The sequence below is a fragment of the Dipodomys spectabilis genome, unplaced genomic scaffold (assembly GCF_019054845.1).
Source record: "Dipodomys spectabilis isolate Male_0828 unplaced genomic scaffold, ASM1905484v1 ptg000321l, whole genome shotgun sequence".
Classification (NCBI taxonomy): domain Eukaryota; kingdom Metazoa; phylum Chordata; class Mammalia; order Rodentia; family Heteromyidae; genus Dipodomys; species Dipodomys spectabilis.
The window spans coordinates 781954-807142 of NW_024870998.1; the positions used below are offsets into that span (position 1 = coordinate 781954).

The 25189-nt window shown below is 54.3% G+C and overlaps 1 protein-coding gene across 14 annotated transcripts in view; it reads right to left on the reverse strand.

Moving 5' to 3' along the window:
- Nucleotides 1-25189, reverse strand: part of Lrrfip1 (LRR binding FLII interacting protein 1) — a 122561-nt gene that overhangs the window by 70217 nt on the left and 27155 nt on the right. Inside the window, exon 1 of one of the 14 annotated variants that reach the window (XM_042702328.1) lies at nucleotides 2841-3128. The exons of 11 other annotated variants lie outside the window; for them this stretch is intronic. In XM_042702328.1, the coding sequence (XP_042558262.1) occupies nucleotides 2841-2906 (66 nt within the window). In that variant the 5' untranslated portion in view covers nucleotides 2907-3128. Of the gene's footprint in view, nucleotides 1-2840; nucleotides 3129-25189 lie in introns of those variants that run through there. 2 more of the 14 variants (XM_042702315.1, XM_042702320.1) reach the window with 2 other exon arrangements.

Genomic DNA, 25189 nt, shown 5'->3' on the forward strand with positions numbered 1-25189 from the left:
TCCCTTCTGCTCCCCGGAGACCTCCAGGCCTCTATCCTAGGAGCTAGTGACACACACAAGCCAGTCTGCAATGTTCACTGCTTGTCACAGCTGCACACCTAACCAGCACCCAGGGTGGTGGCAGGCTCCTCCTCTGTGCCCTGGCACAGAACCACCAGACTTCCCTCCCAACCACCAATCAACACCCTGAGCATTCATTGCATTCTACCTTCCTCTTTAACACACTTATTGCTACTAGTGCCTTTTTTTATAGACCTCCTACAGGTCACAGTTTCTTCCTGGAAATCTGGGACCAATTATGTTCCAGGACTCAATATTTTCAGTCTTAAAGAGGTAAGAGGAAGCCAGGTACTGGTGGCTCAACACCTTCAATAATAGCTATCTCAAGAGGCTGAAATCTGAGGACTGAAGTTCAAAGCCAGTCCAGGCAGGAAAGTCTGTGGCTCTTACCTCCATTAACCACCCAAAAGCAAGAAGGTGGAGCTGTGGCCTCAAATAGAGTGCCAACCTTGAGCAAAACAGCTAAGACATACCCAGGCCCTAATTTCAGGCCAGAGAACTGGTGCAGACATGTGCTCACACACATGTGAACACACATGTGTGCACACACACAGAGGAGGTATAACCACACATCACATGGCCTAGGCCTGCTCAGAGTAGCAGCTCTTACCCAAATTCAGGGCTGGGAAATGTATGAATCTTTGAAGTAATAGGGATAAAGAAAGACTAAAAATAGCCTCTCATGGGGCAGGGCTCACTACCAAGTCTGGCTTACACACACACACACACACACACACACACACACACATACACACACACACACACACACACACACACACACACACACACACACACACACACACACACACACACACACACACACACACACACACACACACACACACACACACACACACACCCTCTTTCAGTTTTCTGAGCTCACTGGGTTCTAGAACTTTGGGTAAGCCTCAGCCGTTCAGGCATTTGGCTTTTCTCTCCCTTCCTGGCAGCACCTAATCCAGGTCTCCCTAGAAGGCTCCAAGTGTTAAGTGAGGAGCCGCAGCCAGGGTTATTTCTACGCTCCTTCTCAGCGCCCTGGCCTGGCCTTCCTCACATCTTCTCAGAGTTTCCCCCTCCCGTTGCCAGGCCTTGAGCAGTCCACTCTAGGGCTTTAGACTCCTCCTCGGGGTCTCATTCTTTGCCTTCTAAGGGGAGCCTGGCCTGCCTCTGGAACATCAGCATCTCAGCAGAGTTCTGTCCTTCCCTGTCCAAGATCTTTCCCCGATGGGGATCCTGGCTTTTCACTGCGGAGTCCCTGGGCCCTGGAAGCCAATGAAGTCACAGGGTAGGAAGCAGTCCCAAGGTCTATCTGAATGCTGGAGGCCACAGAAACAAAATACTAAAGTTTTACCCCCTCCCCAAAAAAGGTCCCCAAACAAACAAAAACTTTGAAATACTGCTTGTGGTTCTCTGCAAGGAACCTACTGGTCTGCCGGCCTCAGGACCTCTCTCTCCACATTTCTGTTTCTCCCATAGTTTCTACTAACTTCCCCCCAGGGGGGAGCAGTCCCTCATCTTCACTCCTCCACACACACCAGCACTGACTGAGCTCTACCTGGTGAACGCTTTAATCACAGTCCCACCCAAACCTTGTAAGTGGAACCCAGGGGCTCTCCATAGCATCAAGTTTACAAAGTATTTTTTTCTACACTGTGTTTACTTTTATATATCTCCATCCCAAACCACCAGAAGGAACCTGGACTGGGAGCCAGGCTGTAATCCTAGTACTCAGGAAGTTAGGAGACCAGAGTTCAAGTCCAGGCTGGTGACCCAGTCAGCCCTGTCGTTCCCCCCCCCCCTCGCCCCCCGCCAACAACCCCGTCATAAGCTGCGTGAAAATGGGCGAAGATAAACCTTTCCCTCCTTGCTCCCTGGCAGCCAGCATCTGTGGTCCGGCTGCTGAGCCCTGAGCGGGTTCAAGGTGAAATCCTCCCAAATGTGGAGTCCTGGAGGGCTCCAGGCCGGCCGGCCAAAGCAGAGTTGGGCTCGGGGCCTTTGACGACGGAAGAGGCCCGGGGTCAGGAGCCACGCCAGCCGCCCAGGGCGCCAGCTGCTAGGTGCCATGTTTTGTGAACTACAGAAGCAGCTCCTGAAGGTCTACAGCACGTGCGGGCCCCGATCTCGGGCCCCAGACCTCGGCCGGACCCAGGCCACGGCCGGCCGGAGACCGTCTCCAGAGGCCGAGGCAGAGGAGGGGTGGGCCGAGACGGAAGAGAGAGAAGACAGCGCCGGGCAGAGGAAGGAGAGGGGCAGAGACGACTGAGGTCGGGAGTGGAGACTGACGGGGGTCCTCTCCGGCCTCGGAAGGGGCGCGGGGACGCGGGGCCGGCGGGGGCGGGGCCGGTGGGGGCAGCGGCGCGGGCGCTGGGCCAGCGGGGCGCGGGGCTGGCGGGCGCGGGGCCGGCGGGGGGCGGGCGCGGGGCTGGCGGGCGCGGGGCCGGCGGGGCGCGGGGCCGGCGGGCGGGGGCGCGGGGCCGGCGGGGGGCGCGTGCGCGGGGCCGGCGGGGGCGCGGGGCCGGCGGGCGGGGGCGCGGGGCCGGCGGGGGGCGCGGGGCCGGCGGGGGGCGCGTGCGCGGGGCCGGCGGGGGCGCGGGGCCGGCGGGGGCGCGTGCGCGGGGCCGGCGGGGGCGCGGGGCCGGCGGGGGCGCGGGCGCGAGGCCGGCGGGGTCAGGGGCGCGGGCGCGAGGCCGGCGGGGCGCGGGGCCGGCGGGGTCAGGGGCGCGGGCGCGAGGCCGGCGGGGCGCGGGCGCGGGGCCGGCGGGGGCAGGGGCGCCTCTCACCAGTCTCTGGGCTTCGGGACTCAGGCAGTCTATTTCCTGTTTCTGCGCGCCCCCGGGGCTGCTCATGGTGTCGCGGCTCCGGCCGGCTTCCCGCCCGGGAGGACACTCCACAGGCGGCTCCGCGGTCCCCGGGGCAAGGGCTTCCGTCCGCGCGGCGGCGAGCTCGCTGCGGAGCCGGGCGCACCCCAAGCACGGACTCAGACCTCGGCGCCCAGCGCGGCTCGAGGTTCCCGGGCACGGGCGCGGCCCGCAGGGCGGGGCACAGGTGGCCACTGGCCCCGGGGCGGGGAGGGGACCAGGAAACTGGCCTCCCGCGGCCTCCACCCTACCAGCCCGGCCCCGCCCCGTCGGCCCCGCCCCGCCAGCTCGGGCCCCGCCCCTCCGACCCCGCCCCCAGCCCGGGCCCCGCCCCCGACCCCGCCCCCAGCCCGGGCCCCGCCCCTCCGACCCCGCCCTGCCAGCCCAGGCCCCGCCCCGCGCCCTCGGGTTCCGCGCCGGCAAGGCCCCGCCCACCTGCGCGGGGGGGGGGGGTCCCCCGAAGGCCCCGCCCCGTGCACGTGCCCGCCCAATATCCAGCGCTCCGCCCCCTCGGCCACGTGGGGGCCGTAGCGCGGAGGACTCACCTCCAACCACGAGAGCACTCCACGCGGTCCCGCTGTGGGTTCAGAAGTCACCATCCTATCCCTACTACCGGAAAGGGCAGTGGGGAGGGAGGTGAGACCCCGCCGGCCCCGCCCGCGGCCCCGCCCTCCAAACCCGGCTGAGTCAGCGCCGGGAGCTCTCTCACTCTCCGGAAGCACGTGGGGGGGCGCCGACGGGCGGGTGGGCCTGCGGGGGCGGGGCGTGTCTATCTGGGGGCGGGCCCTGGTGTGGGCGGGGCCGGTGGGCGGGGCCGGTCCGATCCGGGCACCTGAGAGTCGCGGCCGAGCCCAGCCGCACCTGCGGGAGCGGAGCCGATGGCCCGCACCTGGGCAGCGCAGCTGTGGCCGTAGGAACGAGCTCGAGGGCTGCCGACGGGCTCTTAATTTAGGGTAAAACCCCGGCAGCACGGTAAGGAGACCTTGCGGGCTGGGGCCGGAAGCCGAGGGAAGGAAACGGCGCGGGCGCGGATGAAAGGCGGCTGGGGCGGCCACGCCCGGGCCCCTCCTGCCCGCTCCCCTCCTGTCCTCCCCCAACCCCTTCTTCCCCTGCCCCTCCTGCCTCCGGCTCCTCCTGCCTCCTCCTGCACCCCCCCCCCCCGCCCTCCTGCCCCGCGGCCCCTCCTGCACCCCCCCTGCCCTCCTGCCTCCCGGCCCCTCCTGCACCCCCCCGCCCTCCTGCCTCCCGGCCCCTCCTGCACCCCCCCTGCCCTCCTGCCTCCCGGCCCCTCCTGCACCCCCCCGCCCTCCTGCCTCCTTCTGCATCCCCCCCCGCCCTCCTGCCCCCCCCCCGCCCTCCTGCCTCCCGGCCCCTCCTGCCCCCCCCCCCCCGCCCTCCTGCCCCGCGGCCCCTCCTGCCCCCCCCGCCCTCCTGCCTCCCGGCCCCTCCTGCACCCCCCCGCCCTCCTGCCTCCTCCTGCATCCCCCCCGCCCTCCTGCCCCCCCCCGCCCTCCTGCCTCCCGGCCCCTCCTGCACCCCCCCACGCCCTCCTGCCCCCCCCCCGCCCTCCTGCCCCGCGGCCCCTCCTGCACCCCCCCTGCCCTCCTGCCTCCCGGCCCCTCCTGCCCCCCGGCCCCTCCTGCCCCCCCCCCCGCCCTCCTGCCTCCCGGCCCCTCCTGCACCCCCCCTGCCCTCCTGCCTCCCGGCCCCTCCTGCCCCCCGGCCCCTCCTGCCCCCCCCCCGCCCTCCTGCCTCCCGGCCCCTCCTGCACCCCCCCTGCCCTCCTGCCTCCCGGCCCCTCCTGCCCCCCGGCCCCTCCTGCCCCCCCCCCCCGCCCTCCTGCCTCCCGGCCCCTCCTGCCCCCCCCCCGCCCTCCTGCCCCGCGGCCCCTCCTGCCCCCCGGCCCTCCTGCCCCCCGGCCCTCCTGCCTCCCGGCCCCTCCTGCACCCCCCCCCCGCCCTCCTGCCCCGCGGCCCCTCCTGCACCCCCCCCCCCGCCCTCCTGCCTCCCGGCCCCTCCTGCACCCCCCCCCCCGCCCTCCTGCCTCCCGGCCCCTCCTGCACCCCCCCCCCCCGCCCTCCTGCCCCCCCCCCCGCCCTCCTGCCCCGCGGCCCCTCCTGCCCCCGCGGCAGACCTGGCGACTGGGCCGGAGTGCTCTGGCCCCCTCTTGAGACCATCCCGGCACCACACACGCACGTCTCCTGCCCCTGCCCCGGCCCTCCTCGCACTCCGGGTGCACGCGCCCTCCCTCCGGTGCAGGTGTGCCATCCTGGCATCCCGACTTCCGGGGGGCTCGGAAGGAACAGGTGGTGGAGGGGGCAGGGGAAAGATGGGGTCTGGGGGACAGGTGGGGGGGAGGCTGGACCAAGGCACTGCGGGGGAGAGGCAGGGCGTGAAGAATGGGGACCAGCCATGCAGCTGTCCAGTCGGGCTGACGCTACCCCCTCAGGAATGAAACACCTCGCTTGAGCAACTCATTCCTTCACTTAACATTAGCACAAAGAAAAAGGAACATGTGTTTCCTCCTGCAGAACCTGGAGCTTGATCAGGACTCTCAGCTTCTGCACAAAGCTCATGGCTAGCTCTCTGCCATCTGGGCCAAACTTCCTTTCTGGCTTTTTTTTTTTTTTTTTTTTTGGCTAGATAATTGGAGGTAAGTGTCTCAGATTTGTCTTCAGGATCCTCAGGTCTCAGCCTGCTAAGTAGCCAGGAGGCCACAGGCACCCAGCTGGTGCAAATGTCCTTGCTTTTATCAACTTTACTTAATCGAAGAAAATAGTTACAAACTGTAAGCAACTGTGATGCTTATGGAGCCTATGGCTCCATAAGTTCTGTGAATTTTACCCTTCAGAGGAGAATGGCAGCCAAAATTAAATTCTTTCTTGAGCCTTTAGTTTGGATATTCTGATCCAGACAGGTTTTATTTTTGGCTTATAAGCCAAGATGTTTTAATTTTCCCCATTTTCCTCCCTCAAGGTTAGCGTTCTAATGCTTTGAGCTCCACTTACACCTCCACTTCTAGCTCTTTGGTAGATCACTAGAAATAAGATTCTCACAGAGGGGCTGGGAAGGTGGCTCAGTGGTAGAGCCCTTGCCTTGCATGCCTGAGGCCCTGGGTTCAATTCCTCAGCACCACATAAGCAAAAAGAAAAAAGCTGGAAGTGGCGCTGTGGCTCAAGCGGTAGAGCGCTAGCCTTGAGCTGAAGAGCTGAGGGACAGCACCCAGGCCCAGAGTTCAGGCCCCACGACCAGACCCCCCAAAAAAGAAATGCTTCTTCTCCATCGCAGATGTGGTATAATCTCATCAGCCTTTGTCCCTTCTTAATATCGAAATCTCAACTGTCTGAAAACTCAAAGCCAGCTCCCATATACACAGGAGCTTAATTTTAACTGTGTTTTTGTCTTCCCTTCATTCCCTCCTAGTTCTCCCTCACGTGCGCACTCGCTCTGAACTGGGGATCGAACCCAGGATGTTGCACTTGTCAGGCAAATGCTTTGCCACTGAGTTATATTCCAGCCCAGGAACTGAGAAAGGAAGGAACTGTAATTGAAGCAGCCTCAGTTTGTTTGAGGAACATCAGAAAGTTCCTCAGTGTGCTGGAGGAACATCAGAATCACATTTGAGTACTGAGCCAATTTGTGGCCACACCCAAACTTGGTTTACTCTGTCTCCTTGGTGTTTGTTGCTAGTTTGTCTAGCTTCGCCTTCTGGTGTGGTTTGATGCTAAGTGCGGCGGCTGGAGGCGGGTGGGAGGCAGGCAGCGAGTCAGGTAACTAACATGAACTCATTTCTCTAAATCACAGCCCTGACTTCTCTGTTTTCCACAAACTTGAGTCACCAGCCCTGTCCATTCCACAGAACGTAGCTCTCTAATGATTTCTACACACAGCAGGCTGGCACTTGTATTTTGTTTGGATCCTTCTGGTAGTTGCCTAAAAATACAACATATGGTAAACGCCATTCTAGAGACGATCCTAGGAATTGCACAGCCCTTTCAGTTTGTGAATCACTCTGTGCACGTGTGCACGCACGCACGCACGCGCACACACACACACACACACACACACACACACACACACACACACACACACACTGCTCACAGGATGTTTAGGTGGTCCACAGATGGAGGAAGGAATCCAGGTTTCAATCCAGAGTCCGCACTAGCCCCTGAGCACGTTGTGACAGCACCAGAGCCTGACGCTGGCACACATGGGCCCGACACTGGCACACATGCCATGCATGTTGGCTAGGCAGCGTGAGAAGCTACGGCCCCTTCTCCCACAGCAGAGCCCAGAGTGGCTTTGTTTGCTCTGCCTGTCGCTTTAGGCAATGCTGGAAGACACTTATTAGTGCTAGGGATGGGGGACCTTGGGGTCCCCAATGAGAGTCAGGGCTCAGTGAATGCCATTGGCTGTCTCCTTAACCTATACCAGTAACCTTGCTGGCCGCCTTAGGACCATTGGCTGCACATGGACCCAGGTGGAGCCCAGGAGCCAGACCTCACAGGAACACCCAGGCTTTATCAGGGCCATCCCTGCTTTCTACAAAGAACACGTGCCCTGTAGTTAGCCTACCCAGCTCTGGCCCAAAGTTAGGCTCAGCTGGGGGGCCCGGGGCCCAGGCCCAGCTGCCCTCAGTGGACAGAAGCAGGCAGAGCTAGAGCGCCAGAAAGCAGCAGTGAGCTAGTCCACACCTGGGCTGGGCGCCCCATGGAGCACCCCCATCCCCATGGCCGCAGCCCTTTGACCTAGCCACTAACTTGATCCCCTGCTCCCTTGGCTCTCCAGGCTCTTCTGGTGAGGGCTGGGTAACATGTCCTCACTGCTTAGAACCAGGTGACTCCTTTATCCACGATGGGCGGAAGGGCAGATGGATGGAGTCTCCCAGTACAATGGAGGACTTGGAGAGGCTGCCCTGAACTCCCACTGATCTCCAGTATTGTTGTGGTTTTGCCGCATTTGGGAATAGAAACTTAAAATGATAGGTCTTGGGGGGCAAAGGAGGGTTTAGAAAGGGAGGGAAGGAGGGTGAACAAATGCAATCATGTTCTCCAGTATATATTATGTGGAAAGTGAACTTGTGGGCAGGAATGAGAGGGGGAAATGGGGAAAGCAAAGGAAGGGGTGACATTGTCCAAAGACAAATGTACTCATCACCTAACATATGAAATGGTAACTCCTCTGTTAACTCCTTAATAATAACAATAAACTTATATTTTAAAAAATGGTGCATCTTAACTAGGCGCTGGTGGCTCATGCCTATAATACTAGCTACCCAGCAGGTTGAGATCTGAGGATCATTGTTTGAAACCAGCCTGCACAGGAAAGACTATGAAACTCTTATCTCCAATTAACCACCTCAAAAACCTGGAAGTGGAGCTATGTCTCAAGTGGCAGAGTGGTAGCCTTGAGCAAAAAAGCTCAGGGACAGCACCCAGGCCTTGAGTTCAAGCCCCAGGACCAGCAAGCAAAAACGGTAGGTCTTGCAGGACACTGCTAGCTCACAGCAGTAATCCTAACTACTCAAGAGACTGGGATCTAAAGTTAGAAGTAGCCTGGGCAGGAAAATCTGTGAGACTCTTATTGCCAGTTAACCAGCAAAAAAGACAGGAGTGGGTGTGGGTGTAGCTCAAGTAGCAGGGAGCTAGCCTTGAGTAGAAAAAGCCAAGGGAGAGCTTGAGCTCCCGAGTTCAAATTCCGTTACTGGCACAAAGATAAATAACAAATAAGATAGACTTTGTGGGAGCCCAAAAATCCAAGCTGTGGGACCAAGAAAGGAATGCCTTCTCCCTCTGCAAATCCATCAGTCCAGGCTCATTAGGAACTCAGAGTCCACTCTGCACTGTGTGGGAGCCCAAGGGTAGACTTAGGTTTATGCAAATTTAAGCTGTTCCTGGTTTAGTTCTCCTTCCCAGAATAAGAAGATCATCTACCACTTGTATACAAAATATTATCACATGTTGAAGTTTGTACCTTACTTTGCATACAACCAATAAAAACCTTGGTTAATGGAACCTTGGGATCTGTTGCTGGTATAGGTTCCTTGGTACCTCAAACCTCAGTTCCAGGTCCAGTCTCTGTTTTGTGTTGCTCCTGATCACAGCAGATTAAGGAGCACACAGCAGGTTACAACAAGGCATACACACACACACACATTATATATATATATAATATATATATATATTGTATATATATATATACCTACATATATATAGCTTAAATGTGTGTGTGGGGGGAGGGCTTCTATATTTGATGAATAAGGAGCTAGCCAAGACAGAAGGCTTAGAGAAACAAAACAGAGTGTCTCCTAGAAAACAGAGGGCTAAGAGAACAAGGTTGAGAAAGCCTTTAATTTGCAAGTGGAAAAACAATGATTATTGCAGTCTATTGTTGAAAGTCTGACATTGAGTCTGGGAAGAAGGCAGAACTGAAAATAGGGTGTTCATATGTCCCGCGCTTTTGTTGTTGTTGGTTTGTTTTGTGCTAATCCTGAGGCTTGAACTCAGGGCCTAGGTGCTCTCTGTGAGCTTTTTTACTCAAGGCTAGCACTCTACCACTTGAACTCCACTTCTAGTTGTTTTGTTTTATGTCAGTCATGGGACATGAACTCTGGGCCTGCGTGCTGTCCTTCAGCTCTAGGCAAGCACTCTACCACTTCTGCCACAGCGCCACTTCTGGTTTTCTGGTGATTTATTGGAGATAAGAGTTTCATGGACTTTCCTGCCCCGGCTGCCTTTGTTTCATCTTTTTTTGTTGTTGTTGTTGGTTGTAGGGCCTGAACTCTGGGCCTGTGCACTGTCCCTCGGCTCTCCAGCTCAAGGCTAGCGCTCTACCACTTGAGCCACAGCGCCACTTTTGGTTTTTTCTGCTTATGTGGTGCTGAGGAATCAAACCCAGGACCTCATGCATACAAGGCAAGCACTCTACCACTGAGTCGCCTTCCCAGCCCCCGGGTTGCCTTTGAACCGAGATCCTCAGATCTCAGCCTCCTTAGTAGCTAGTATTACAGACTGACAGCACCTGGCACTTCTAGCTTTTTGATGATTAATTGAAGCAATAAGAATCTCACAGACTTTTGTGCCTCTAGCTTTGAACCTCAATCTGCATATTCCAGCCTCCCAAATTGTTAAGACTATAGATTAAGAATGGAAGAAACCTGTACCAACATGAAGGTATATTAAGGAAAGACAGAGGGAAGGATGGGGGGGGGGGGGGTGAGAGGGAGAGAGAGGGGGAGGGAGGGGAGAAGGGAAGAAAGAGGCTTCTGGCACAGGTACAGTGCAGGAATGACCTGTGGGTTGGGGCCATGCTGGCCTGGTAGCCAGAAACTTTGCGTACCGCGGTACACAGGGTGGAGTAGAGCTAGGAAAGGAGGTCCGAGGTGGGGGCACAGAGCCGGAGCTGGCAGCTGTGGTGACACACCCTTATTGGTATCTGGGCACAGAGCCTTTGCTGGGAGCAGATCGTGCCAATCTTGTCACCCCAGGGTGAAATCTGATACACGCTTAATTTCTAATTCACTTCCTTCTGAATTAAAATTATTCTGCAAAAGTGTCCAGGAATAACTTCACAGCAAGCCAGATGTCACCATTTTTCCATCCCATCCTCAGAACTGATGATCCTTGCTATGGATGCCCTTGAAGGGCAGATTGCAACGTCTACTATTCCAGTATCTGGCCAGCCGAGGGATCACAGAAAATAAATTTCCACACGCAGGATAACCAAAGAGTGGGCCGCAACACCGCCAAGGAGAACGGTTCTGCTTTCCATAAACAACGTACTGTAAGTACCAACTGACTGTTTTCTAAACGTGATGAAAACAGCATGACTGGAACCCATTCTGTAGTTCTGTGTCAGAGGCAAAAGTTCTGTAAAGCCCCTTAAGTCAGCTTGAACACATACATACACACACATGCACACACCTACCCACATGCATACAAGCATGTGCACACACGTACATACACACACATATACATATCTATGTATGCTCAATTTTTTTTTTTTTTTTTGGTCCGGTTGAGGAGCCTGAACTCTGGGCCTGGGCGCTGTCCCTCAGCTCTTCAGCTCAAGGCTAGCGCTCTACAGCTTGAGCCACAGCGCCACTTCCATTTTTGTTTTTTTTTTTCTTTTTTGCTTATGTGGTGGTGCTGAGGAATCGAATCCAAGGCCTCATGCATGCAAGGCAAGCACTCTACCACTGAGCCACCTTCCCAGCCCTGTATGTTCAATTTTTTAATCATTTTTTTTTATCAGAGTAGACGGTAGTGGTAGAGAAACAGGCTATGCTTCAACAATGCTGCCTTACTAACAGAATAGTCCACTGATTAGGAGTAAGTCAAATGCTCTAGATAGAGTAGAAAATAAGCCTACTACTTCAATGTGGAGTAGAAAGCAGTAATTTCAAGAGAACCGAGAGCCAACGGCTCCAGGTAATGATCTCTCTATTAGTTTTGACTCTGTAATCCTGCCTACAAGATTGAACAGTCCAGGGAGATAGAATATTTCTTGCAATCAGAGTCATGAACTAAAGCTATCCTGCTAGCTGAAAGAAAAACAAATTGAAAAAAGTAGGCTCCAAAAGTGATTGACAAGTGTCATTCACAGAACAGGACAGTGGACTTTGTAACACAATCTCCCGGGATCCTCACAGCAAGCAGGAAGATATAAGAGATGGATTCAAAATGTGGGTGCCAGATACCTTGTCTGCTAGATTACCTGGTGTAAAAATAGACAGACACAACTGGAAAGGTGAGCAGCCTTCTAATCTGAGGTACAGAAATGCCTAAAATAGCATTCCTAAAATAATCAAGAGATGAAATTCCCTAAAGGAAAACAAAGACAGCCCAGCAAACACGAACCCCACATGCCCACACCTGAATTCACCAGGGCTCCCCTTCACGCGCAAGCCCCTTCAGCCCCAGCAGAAGTCACCGGCACGAATGAGAGGAGGGCGCGGCGGGCGCACGGCGCCTTGGCCTCACCGGTTCCCAGGAACTGCGTGTCTTTGGAGAAGTCGTGCCAGCATGGAAGCCTCACCTTTGTGAAAACGACGCTCTTCGATGAACTTCACAGGGAGCCGAAGGACCAGGCAAGACTGGCAGTGTGGACAGGCATGTTTAGCTCGGGAGTGGAAATTCTGGAATAACTGGAGATCAAATAGCCACTCCTGACCACGTCACCTTCTGCCCTGCTCCTCACTTGGGCAGCTGCCTTTGCCTAATGGAAGGGTGTGGCCTGCGCCTGGGAAGATCTCCCAAAGGAGGCTTTCCTCTGACCACCGACCCGGCTTAAAGGCAGGTGCTGGGGTTATACTGAAGCCCCCGCCCCAGACTTGAGCAGTGGCCAGTGCTAATGTGCTGTTAGACTTCACCGGGAAAGGCCAGTGGAAACCCAACCTCAGCCCTACCCACAGGTAGGGTCCCATGGCCCACCAGACGCCAGCTGTCCACCCCACAGTGGCAATCAAGGCTGCCCCCAACACTGCCTGCCACGTGGCCCGCTTGGGAACGCCTGATGTAGAGGGACCCATGCCCGTGTCCCCAGTGCCACGCTGCGGGGGACACTGTCTTATCCACCAATGCAGATGAGCCCCGCCCCACAGACCCACAGCACGACTCCGTGGACACATCGGGTACTACTAGCCAGGCTAGCTGTCCCGAGTGGTGAGGAAGGAAGAAGTCAGCACTCAGGGGACAGCCCTGAGGGCCCTAGGGCGGGCTGGGAGCTGAGGTTGCAGAAGTCATGGGGCCCCAACAAGGCCAAGGGTCAAGTTGGTACTAGTGGGCTGGAAGAAAGCGCGGGAGCGAGGAGGCGAAAGGACCGAGAGTTTCCTTGGCACCCACTGAGGGGAGGCCGGTGATTCCTGCACACCCCAGGGTAGAGTTGGGCAGGCGCTCAGGTTTGAACTGCTGCTCTGCCACTTCATTCTTGGGCATGCTGCTTGCTGTGCCAAACTGGGAGGGAGCATTCAGACAGGGCTGTGGAGGACTTCAGCGAGCAAGGCACCAAGGCTGGCAACGCGGACCCCAGAACAGCACGAGGGACCATCCCGTGGCTCTCCGTCCGTGAGCGGAGGTCTAGAGCTTTTTCCCTCTGCATTAGGGACACTCGCAGAACGCCTCGCTGTCACTTGGAGGTAGCAGCTCTACTTGGAGCCCAGAATTTTTGTGTTTTCGTATTGCTACCCTTAAAGCCAAGTTTCCTTTGCTTTTGGGTTTTGGACAAGGCTGTCCCGAATGGCTGTATGATACGTGTGCATCTAGACAAAGGCTGGAAGGAAATGCAGAATAAACAAAAGGCTACTTTGTTTAAGTCTCTTTGGAAGATCTTTAAATATCCTTAGACTGCTCATTACACTCAGGTTAAGGAACTTGAACTTTACCCCCAGAAGCAGTACAGGATACTCCACAGGGGTTTAAACAGGGAGGAAAGGTTTTATTTGGGCAAAGCATCTGGAGGCTACAATCAAAAAGTTGAAAAAAAATCACTCTTGTTATTCTTCAAAAGTTTCTCAGCTGGGCTTATTTATTCTTCCAGATGAGCTTGAGAATCTATTTGCTCATCTTTAAACCAGCTTTCCCCATGAAGGGAGATTTTAGTTGAATTTCATTATGTTTATAAATCATTCAGGGATTAACATTGCTTCAACCTTGAGTTTTCTTATTTAGGAGCAATTATTGCTTACCCGACTTTTTAGTCTCATCAGGAAATGTACCAGTTTTCTTCCTACAGGCCACTCTGGCCGGGGTTTTATCTTTTCTCGGCTATTAAGAAATCATTATGGCAGAATAACAACATACTTTTGATTTTTGTTTATTTTATTACAGCTTCTCTTACCAAGCTTTGAGGTTTCCACTGATTTTATGATTAGACATACGCAAAATCTCCACGCCCTCAGACATGTCCTGGGCCTTGGCTCCCGCTCCAGCCCCAGGACTCTCCACCCGCCTCTCCCAGCCTTCCCTCCTCAGATGGGCACGATGAAGTCCCTGCGGCTCTGTGAGTAGCACTTGTCCTGCAATAATTCAGGACAGAACTCAAGGTTGTTAGGCTTTATATAGCGTCTGAAATCGCCCGTCAGGTAGTCAGAGAATAGTGTCGTCAGACACCTGAAAGAGGGCAATTACAAGTCTCACAACAAGCCGCTCCTGCCACAGGCAGGATTTAATTCCGACCGGTAAATGACCAACAGGCAAAGCATGTTGGAGAAGAGTGATGCTTGAGTATGTGGAGGGGTGTCATTACCAGAGTGCATGTGCCAGGGGAGTGGATGGGGTCACATGGTCCACGGCTGCCATACCAGGTGGGAAAGGGCAGCCCCTCCCCCAGGCAAGTTCCATGCTTTCTCTGCCTCGGTTTCCTTACCAGGAAAAGACTAGAGTGGCCATGGTACCTAGTTCACAGGGTTTGTAAGGACACAATAGCTTGTTATTAATGATCATTACCTAGCTGGGTGCCACAGACTCATGCCTGTCAATCCAGCCACTCAGAAGGTTGAGATCTGAGGATCATGGTTTGAAGACAGCCCAGGAAGGAAAATCTATAAGACTCTCATCTCCAATTAACTAGTAAGAAGCTGGAAGTGGAGCTGTAGCCCAAGTGGTAGAGCGTTAGCCTTGAGCTGAAGAGCTGAGGGACAGTGCCTGGGCCCGGAGTTCAAGCCCCACGACCGACTGAAAAAAAAAAAAGTCAGATAATATGATGATAAAAGAAACCATGTTAAAAATCTCAAATAATTCATATTAAATGAAAAAAAATGGCCTGCCCTTTGGCTAGCAAAACCAGCGCATGGATGGATGGACAGATAAGTTGGGGCCATCCAGGCAAAGTCCGGTAACCAGCCTGAAAAAGGATCCACATTCTGACACATGCTACAAGGCTTGAAGGCATGACCACGCACCAGTACTGCACCATGCAACTTGTATGCGATTTTGGAGTTTGAAAGCATGACCAAGCACCAGTACTGCACCATGCAACTTGTATGTGATCCTTGGAGTCTGTTTTTGCTTTTGTGGTAAGTCTGTTTTTGCTTTTGTGGTACTAGGAACCCAGGGCCTCTCCTGCATTAAGCATGTGCTGAGCTACAGCCCTGGCCCAGATCCCTAGAGTGGTCAGATTCATACAGTGCAAGGCTGGGTGCCACAGGCTGGGGTGGTGGTAGACAGAGTTAGTGTTTGATGGGGACATGGTGTCAGTTGTGCAAGATGAAAATACATGGAAGACAGTGAATTTTTGGTCATGTGTATTTCACTACAATCTAAATAACAATATATATGTAAAAACCAACGTACTCTTATGTATACAGTATCAGGACAGGAAGAGGAAAGCTAGCGTGAGGTCCTTCCAGGAAACAACAGGTGGACAGTGCCAGTTCCCACTAACTCCACATGACATCAGCCACGCCACAGATCAGGAAATGTGCGTGGGGAGGAACAGTGCACCTCTCAGCTGAAAAGCCATCTCCCGCCTACCTGCTCTCCACAGGGCCACCAGAAAAACGCTAACAATTAGGACTGGCAAGACTGTATTATGTGTTGATCTTTACTAACTTAAGGGCTGGGACTTAATTACTTAGCATGTGCAAAACTCTGGGATGATCCTTAGCATGGCAATTTTTTCGGGGGGTGGTGGGAGAGGCCCTGGGCGCTGTCCCTCAGCTCTTCAGCTCAAGGCAAGCACTCTACTACCTGAGCCACAGCACCACTTCCAGTTTTCTGTTGGTTTATTGGAGATTAGAGTTTCACGGCCATTCCTGCCCGGGCTGGCTTTGAACTACGATCCTCGGATCTCAGCCTCCGGAGTAGCTAGGATGACAGGTGTGAGCCATTGGCACCCGGCTAGTATAGCAATTTTTTTAAAAAAGAGGAAAGAAAGGCAAACAGGAGTTGCCAATGTTGTTTGTATGATGGACATATGCTTGAGTCATTTTATTATGAGCTTTTACTGTCAGTCATATTTACAGAGACGGAAGAAAGGTAAGTGTTGGGGCTAGGCAGGGGTGGACAGGGTCAGAGTTTCAATTTAGGGTCATGAACAGTTCTGGAAGGTAGATGGTGATGTCTGCCCAGAAACGCGCAAGTTAGTTCCTCAGGATTGTACTCCTAAACATGGTCCAGAAGGGAAACTTACGTCAGTATAATAAAAAGTAATCATGTTCAATCCCACTTCATGCCATCCTGTCCAACCATAGAAATGGTGTTTCTGCTGGATGCTGGTGATTCATGCCTGTAATTCTAGCCATTCAGGAGGCTAAGAGTCCATGAGACTCTTATCTCCAATTAACCACCAAAAAGCTGGAAGTGGAGGTGTGGCTTGGGGTAGAGTATCAGCCTTGAGTGAAAATGCGAAGGGACATTGCCCACACCTTGAATTCAAGCCCCAGTACTGGTACACACACAGGAAGAAAGAAAAAGGAAGAAAGAAAGGAAGGAAGGAAGAGAGAGAGAGAAAAGAAAAGGTGTTAATGACAAGACTGTAATGGAATGCAAAATGCTGTGCTAGTTCTGGGTGCTTACATTGCATTTAAGCAAAAATAGCACCAAGAAATGAAAGCTATGTGTTTTTATGTCATATATGAGGATGGAGACAACTTTTTCTTTCCTGTAATTTTCTGACAGGTGTTCCATGAGTGCTACAATTAATTAAATACTTTGGGGGAGACAGGGTCTTACTATGTAGCCCTGGTTAGCCTAGAACCTTCTATGTAGCCCAGGTCTGGCCTCAAATTCATGATCTTCCTGCTTCCACCTCTCAAGTGCTAAAAATACAAGCTTGTGCTTTCTTCTAATTTTAAAAGACAAAAAAACTAACACAAAGATCATTTTCCTCTATAATGCAATTTGAAAAGAAAGCTCTTGATGTCTCTGTTCCTAACAGCTTTAGACCTAACCTGGGAACGGGCACACTGGTCTGGCAGGCACTGCCAGTTCCTTGTCTTGTGGGCGACGGAGCTTTCTGGCAGGCTGGTGACGCCAGGGGCCATTGTCAGAATAATATCTGAAACTACAAAACAAAGCATAGCGCTGCAGAGGAAAGGGGTTGTTCTGAAACACATAATCACAGGCGAGCTTTAAATCCTGACATAGTGCACCAACCACAATGCAGTTCAGGAGAAAAGAGAAAGCCCAGCAGTTATTTGAATGGAAGTGAACAGGTGTGGGGTGACCGACTGAAAAGCCTGGGGTCACAGGATTGCAGGGACAGGCTAGGGACAAAGGCGGGGGCGGAGGGGGGGTATAGAGGGCGCCGGGCCCTCAGGCAGGACTGAGGCAGGTCTCAGGCAGGACTCGATGAGGGTGGTTTCTCAAAGCTAGAAACAGAACCAAGAGCTGCTGCCACGGTGTATAGATTGGATGCTGTGTGATGCTCACCAAAAAAGGAAGCAGAAATGGTCAGGGGAGCTGGGCAGCTGGCTTGCCTCTCGGGCGCCCTCTAGTGCCCGGCTAGCAGAGCCCAGAGTCTCAGCCAGGCACTTGCCATAGCTGGGAGCTCTGGCCTGGACACCCTAGGGCCAGGGGAGGAATGGAGGCTTTGGAGTCCAGGTAACTGCTCCATAACCTGCAGGCCTCAAGAACGCATCGAGTCTCCAGAGCGTATGTCTCCTGCAATACCCAGAGCGGGACGCAAGCCAGCCAACCCAAGTGTGTGCCATGATCTGTGGTGAGACAAGCCCCCAGCCCCTCTAACAACCCCCGGACGGGCCCCATGGAGGAAGGCAGAGCCTCTCTTCCTGTGTGGTTTCCGGGGTCTCTGGAATCTGTCGAAAGGCCTGTAAGGAGTTCTCAGACCAAGATTAAAAAGCTTGATGAAGGGCTGGGAAGGTGGCTCAGTGGTAGAGCGCTTGCCTTGCATGCTCGAGGCCCTGGGTTGGATTCCTCAGCACCACATAAGCAAAAAGAAAAAAGCCGGAAGTGGCGCTGTGGCTCAAGTGGTAGAGCACTAGCCTTGAGCTGAAGAGCTGAGGGACAGCGCCCAGGCCCAGAGTTCAGGCCCCACGACCGGACCCAAAAAAAAAGCTTGATGAAGCCAGGCCACTTGCTCGTATCTGTAATCCTAGCTACTCAAGAGGCTCTGAGGATCATGGTTCAAAGCCACCCCAAGCAGGAAAGTCCATAAGACTCTTATCTCCAATGAGCCATTAAAAAAAGCTGGAGGTATGGCTCAAGTAGTAGAGTGCCAATCTTGAGGAGAAAAACTAAGGTAGAGCATGAGGCACTGAGTTCAAGCCCCAGCACTGGCACAGCACACACAAAATAAGATTACATGCTTGATTATTGATTAGAGTCCATTTATTTTTATTTTTCATTTTAATTCATTTGTGGTTTCACACTTGCAATCCTCCTGCTTCAGCTGGGATCCTAAATGCCCAGAGAATGTCAGACACTATGAAGTTGTGGGGGCTTTTTTTTTTTTGCTTGAACTCAGGACCTGGATGCTGTCTCTAAGCCTTTGTGCTCTACCACTTGAGCCACACTGCCACTTCTGGATTTTCCTGAGTAGTTTATTGGTGATAAGAGTCTCATGGACTTTATTGCCCGGGCTGGCTTTGAACTGCGATCCTCAAATCTCAGCCTCCTAAGTAGCTACGATTACAGAAGCGAGCCACTGATACCTGGCTCAGTTATTTTTTTTTAAAGCAAAAATAATAATGCAAGCGAACTCCTTACTACATAGCTCAGAAAATTAACTTGTACTGCAAATAGTGCCTGGCCAGTAATCTCATGTTTGTTTAGAATAGTATCACTCCTTGTGCATGCTGCAAGTAAACAGCGCAGAGCAGTGCTTTAGCTCTGCGCTCCACCAGGCAGGGTTCTCTGGTGGGCAGAGCCCTCTCCCATAATGCTTTCTGGGTGTCTCAGCATGACTGCTTTCTTTTTTTCTTTTTTCTTTTTGTCAGTCATGGGGCTTGAACTCAGGGCCTGGCACTGTCCCTGAGCTTTTGTGCTTAAGGCTACTGTTCTACCACTTTGAGCCACAGCTCTATTTCTGGTTATCTGGTGGTTAACTAGATATAAGAGCCTGATGGCATTACTTGCCTGGGCTGGCTTTGAACCCGGATCCTGCGGTCTCAGCCTCCTGAGCGCTAGGATTTCAGGTGTGAGCTGCTGCTGGGCTGGCTTCAAACCTGGATCCTGCGGTCTCAGCCTCCTGAGCGCTAGGATTTCAGGTGTGAGCTGCTGGTGCCTGGTTGTACCACTGTTTTCCTCGTGACCTCCGTGGTACTGGTCAGTATTTCTAACCCTGACTCCTCTGAGCTTTGGCACCTGCTGTCCGGATGTCAGGTGTTCTCAGACCTCAGAGACCCCGCCTAGCCCCTGCCACCCCCAGGGTCTGCCGCCTAGCCCCTGCCACCCCCAGGGTCTGCCTCCTAGCCCCTGCCACCCCCAGGGTCTGCCTCCTAGCCCCTGCCACCCCCAGGGTCTGCCTCCTGCACTTCCCTTCCCAACTAGCACCACCCTAAAGGTTTTATTAGACTTTCGTCTCTCAGACAGTCTTTCTTGTGCAGTAACCAGAATAAACTCATTCATTCATTCATTCATTCATTCAATCAGCAATGCCTGTGATGGCCAACCAGGGGTCAGACTACCTGCCAACTTCCAATGTAATAAGGAATGAGTTCAGAGGGCAGCTTGGCATCGAGCAGTGGCCAGGGACGTGCTGATGGCTGCGATAAACACGCGGCATGAGATTCAAGGATCCCACACCACGCGGGCTGGGCAGGCAGGCACCAGACAGATCTGCACCTTCTGGGGCGGAGCAGAACAGCGCAACTCTGTGCCCCGAGCCCTCTTTGTGGGCCTGGAGAAGTGGGCACAGCCCACACTCCTCCTGGGTATCTGCTGAGCTCCCCTGGCCGGGGCCAAGCAGGGCTCTGCCACTTCCCACCCGCGCTGGTGCCACAAAGCTGGCTGGGACTCAGGGAGAGGGAGTCCGCAAGCTTTTTGTGCTCACAATAATTCCTCAAGATCCAAAAGTACTTGAAATAAAAGGAGGCCCAACCCCTAGCTGAAGACCTTGGCTAACAGATTTCTGGCAGAGTTTTATTCACTATCAAGATGAGAGAATTCCTTTACAGGTTAATACAGTGAATGATTAATATACAGTGTGTCCACGAATCTACCTTTAATCCAAAACATCTGGACACACTCCCTGTGTTGTAAAAGACTTGCGGCATGTTTTATGACAGCTACTGATTAAAGACACCGAAAGTCTGTATTTTATGGCTGACCTACAGCAATTCTTGAAAACACCAGATGATTCAAGTGAAGAGATTACGCTTGGAGTAAAATATAAAGGAAGACTTAAAAACAGATAGCATCCAACTTATTTCAGAAAATAATAATGAAGATATCCCCAGAATAATCAGAAGGAAACCAAAATTAAGGAAAAAGTCCAGTATTCTCTCGAGGACAACACAAATCTTCTGTTACAGAGGTACAGAGAATTTGCTGTTTTTTTTTTTTTTTTGCCCTAGAGTTTTGACTTCAAGGCCTCACACTTGCTAGGCAGGTGCTTTTCTAGTGGGCCAAGCCATCAGCCAGTTTTTGTACTGGTTACTTTTCAGATAGGATCTTACTTTTTGCCTGCATGTGTACCTGGGCCACAGTTCTTCTGTTTTATGCTTCCCTTTGTAGCTGAAATGACAGGCATGTGCCGCCACGCCCAGCTTCTTCAAAAACGGAATCCCAGTTTGGCCAGAACTGGCTTGGAACCTTGATCCTCTTGATCTCGACCTCCATGTGGCTGGGGAGGACAGGCCTAGGCCACAGTGTTGAGCAAATGGTTGAGATGGGATCTCTCTCAATTTTTTGCCTGGGTTAGCCTCAAATCTCCATCCTCCCAATCTGAGCCTCCCAAGGAGCCAGGATTATAGACGTGAGCCATCAGTGCTTGGTTCCTGCTATTCATTCTGAACCAGTAGTCAAATCATACAAGAAACGTACTATTTCCAATCTTTGGCTTCCAGTCAGCCTTTAACTTGTCAAATGTTAAATCTTTCTTGAGCAGAGACTGAAAGCTCTGCTTTGTAAGTACCTTATTTCCCACCTTAGTTCGGAGCGATAAATCACCCACGTATAGTGACACGTTGTCTGCTGAAGGGGTTGAGGACGCCATCCCCAAACACGCCAGATTGGTAGCTGGATTACTTCTGCCTGGCGTCATGTGGAGACGCTACTTCTTTCCCTCACGCAGCCAGCCAGAGACTCCTGTGAGAGGTGTCCAGGCTGGGACCTCATGGGTGTCCTGATCTCACACCTGCCTACATCTCTTAGAAATACCCCGAGAATTTACCACCCCAGTCCGGACATCCTCTTGACTGAAGATGTGGAAGGCGGATGGCAGGATGGCGGCCGTGGGTGGATCACCAGGAGCGCCGCCTGCCGGGGCTCTCTGGAAGAGGCAGCTGGGAGCTGGATCACCATGGCCTATGGAAGTCTAGTCTTCAGGGGGAAAAAAGGATTTCAGTTCACGGATACCATTGCTGCTTTAGTCAATTGTGGCTAAAGTCAAAGATGAAAGATCAACAGGAATATGGAGGTGAAGATAAGCTGGGTTTCCAGGGTAGGAAATCATAGATACAAACAGCTTTACTGGAGCAAGGTTTACACATTTAAAGTCTATATATATCCTAACAGCTGTTTTATTATTATTTTTTGTTCCAGTCCTGTGGCTTGAACCCAGGGCCTGGGCGCTATCCCTGAACTCAAGGCTGGTGCTCTACCACTTTCGAGCCACAGCTCCACTTTGGACATTTTGGTGGTTAATTGGAGAGAAGGGTCTCACAGACTTTCCTGCCTAGGCTGGCTTTGAACTCTTAAAGCTCAGCCTCCTGAGTAGCTAGGCTCACAGGTGTGAGCCACTGGTGCTGGGCAGTGTGGTTTTATTTTTACATAAATATCAGGAAACATTACTGGAGCGAGCAAAACTGCAGCATGGCAGTGGGCGTGAGCTTTGGACAGGGCGTGTTTGACCGGCAGTCTTCCTAGGGTTTGCTAAGTGTCTTGTGTGGAAAATTCCGTCACCTTTTTAACCAAACATTTCAATAAAAGGAAAACTCCTTCCCATGAGATAGAAGTGACGTCCTCCACTCTGCTGTGCGCAGACTTGAGCAGATCTCAAGGAACGGTGAGAAGCGCTGCTTTCACACAGGACTGCCACGCTGAAGTGCCTCTGCCTAAGTCGCTGTCCGCCAGGAAAAGCTTTTACTAAAATACTGAATATTGTGTTTTTATCAAGTCTAACAAAAAAAGCAAACATCGAAACACGGAGAAGCAAGTCTCAGGCTATGGAACAGCGGAAAAGCACTAAGGAGTCGTGTCCAGAATGTCCGGTCCCACTCCTTCAACGTGACTGACTCAGGGGTGCTTCAGAAGGAAACACGTGCGTGCACACGCGTGTGCCCATGCCTGGACAGGTGGGAGATGAGCAGGTGGTGCTAACGGCCCCAGCCTTTGGCTAGCCACCCAGAGCCGGGTGACCTTTGCCCTCCAGTTGTCTCCCCTGGGCCTGGGCTGCCCTGCCCACCCCCCCCCCCCCCTTGGTTGTGTATGGCAACAAAAGGCTGCAATAACACAACACGCACCTCCTCCCTGCTTCAGCTCTGACTCAAACCTCTCTGACTGAGTGCACCCACCCAACAGTACCCACTGCGCTGGGTGCAGTGCCACCCGCCCGTGATCTTAGCTACGCGGGAGGCAAAGAGGTATTGTAGCAAGGGCAGAAAAGTTCTCACGACTCCATCTCACTGATGGCTGGGCTTAGTAGCACATGCCTGCTGCACCAGCTCCTCAGGGAACACCGTGCGGGGATGGGGCACCTGCCCGTCATCCCCCAGCTGTGCGGGGAAGCACAAGGTGGAGGCTAGAAACAGAGACGCTGCTTTGAAAACGCAGTGGGGGCTGGAGGCGTGGCTCAAGCGGTACAGCCGCCTAGCGAGCCCTAGCCCCCAGTCCGATACTGGGTCCCACCTCCACCCCTAAAAGGAAACAAGGTTGGGACAGGATGGTGCCTTCCGGGCCCAGTGCGGCGGCCCTGGCCTCTCATGACAGGGCCCAGCCCCAGCCACCCCGGCCGGGCGGACACAGCGGCCACGGCCACGCCACCGAGACGCCTCATTCACGGGGACCACGGGGGTCAAGACAAGGGCTGCGTGGGAACAGCCGTGGGAACGGCTGCTGTCTTTGGAGGCAGCGCACGGTGCTCTGGGAGGAGAGCCGGGGCAGGAGACCGCAACGTCCACGGCCGCCTCGGCCCTGCGCGGCTCGGAAGCGCTCCTCCCCCTCCCTGCTCCCCCTCCTCCCTTCCTTCTTTTCTTTCTCTTCTCCTCCTTCAAAGTCCGCCATGTCCTGGCCCATGACCAGCCTGAAGCCACTTATTGGCTTCCAAAGATAACACTCCCCGCCATCGTTTTCTTTTTAAATCAAGAGACCAGACGAAGGGCATCTTGGCTGTCCCTGGGTTCCACAATGGAACGGAGAAGTGGAGTGAAGGGTGAACTCGGCGCCCAGCCTCCAAACGGGCACCTCCCCTCGCAGCCGCAGGGACGCGCGAGCACGCGCATGCGCCAAACGTGCAGACAGACAGAAAGTGCGTATAATGATTCCAAAAGATTTGCTCGAAAGCAAAAATTGAACAGAAAAGCAAAGACGGCAGCAAAACATTTCCTGCCCCATCAGAGAGACCCCGCCCACCAGAGGTAGGCCCCGCCCCATCCGAGAGAGGCCCCGCCCCACCAGAGAGACTCCGCCCACCAGAGGGAGGTCCCGCCCCACCAGAGGGAGGCCCCGCCCCATCAGAGAGGCCCCACCCACCAGAGGGAGGCCCCGCCCCACCAGAGGGAGGCCCCGCCCCACCAGAGGGAGGCCCCGCCCCATCAGAGAGAGGCCTTACCCCATCAGAGACCCCGCCCACCAGAGGGAGGTCCTGCCCCACCAGAGGGAGGCCCTGTCCCACCAGAGAGACTCCGCCCACCAGAGGGAGGCCCCGCCCCACCAGAGGCCCCACCTACCAGAGGGAGGCCCCGCCCCATCAGAGAGAGGCCTTGCCCCATCAGAGGCCCCGCCCACCAGAGGAGGCCCCGCCCCATCAGAGGGAGGCCGTTCAGCCTTTGAGTAGCATCCCTTCTGGAAAGTTCTCTCCCTGCCTCCAGGAGCTGCTGCCCTCATATATACCATCACTGGTTTCTCCACAAGGAAGAGCAGCGGGATTTGAACACCCTACTCTATCTCCAGACCCTGCCATTTGCGGGCTTCAGCCCCATCAGAGGTTGGACCACGAGCTGAACTGTGGCCCCCGCAGACACGCGTGCGAGCAGGCGCACGCCGGCCGGGGTGACGTGCACGGTGACGTGCGGGTGACGCGGCCCCTGCTCTCCCTGTCCTGTCCCCTGGGGCCCTCTGGGCTGCTGCCCGGGCGGCCGCCCACCGCCCCACGCTGCCACCCGCTGGGGACCTGGGAACACACACGGACCGGAGCAGCCCCTTCCCTCCCGGCACAGCAGAGACGGCCTCCGAATCCTTTTATAGAACCACATGCTAACCATTTCCGTGAGGCCAGTTCCAGTTTTTAATACTAACCACTGCATTTTAATTCAGAGAAAATGAGTTTCACTATAAATAGCCAGGTCAAGAACCAGAGCAGAAAATGTCCCCGTTACTGGCACTCTTCGTGGATTTCGGGTCAGTTTAGGACATATCCTGATACAGCCTCAAATCCCGAGAGAAAGGGAAAAAGACCCCAGAAGCCGGTCCCCCTAAAAGCAAGTTTCCTTCTCTTGTCTGGGAGGCTCAGTGCCCATGGAAATGCCAAGTGTGGTGGGGCAGGCCTGCATTCCAGGGCTCACGAGGTGACCGGTGGGAGGATTCTGAGTTCTCAGTCAGCCTGGGCTACAAAGAGACACCCTGCCTGAAAAGCAAAAGCACCACTGCAGAAACCCCCTGGCTCATACCACACACCTGTGCCCCGGAGGGCACGCACAGGACACTGAACAGTGCTGCAAGGACCACGTCCACCCAGACCCGTGGCTCATGTCCTCCAGGCCCACCACGGACTCCCACCATAGCCCTCTGTGAGAAAAAGATCACTGCACAGAGACTCCATCAAGTTCAAGTGACGTCATGCAGGGGTTGGACCTGCCCCATCCAGTGATTTCCCCATTAGAAATTGGACAGAGACCCCGCCGGCCACACAGGGAGGAGACGGCGAGGACGGGGGCCAGGAAGACCAAGGGCCGACGCAAGCACAGCGTCTGAACTGAGACTGGGACAGTCCTC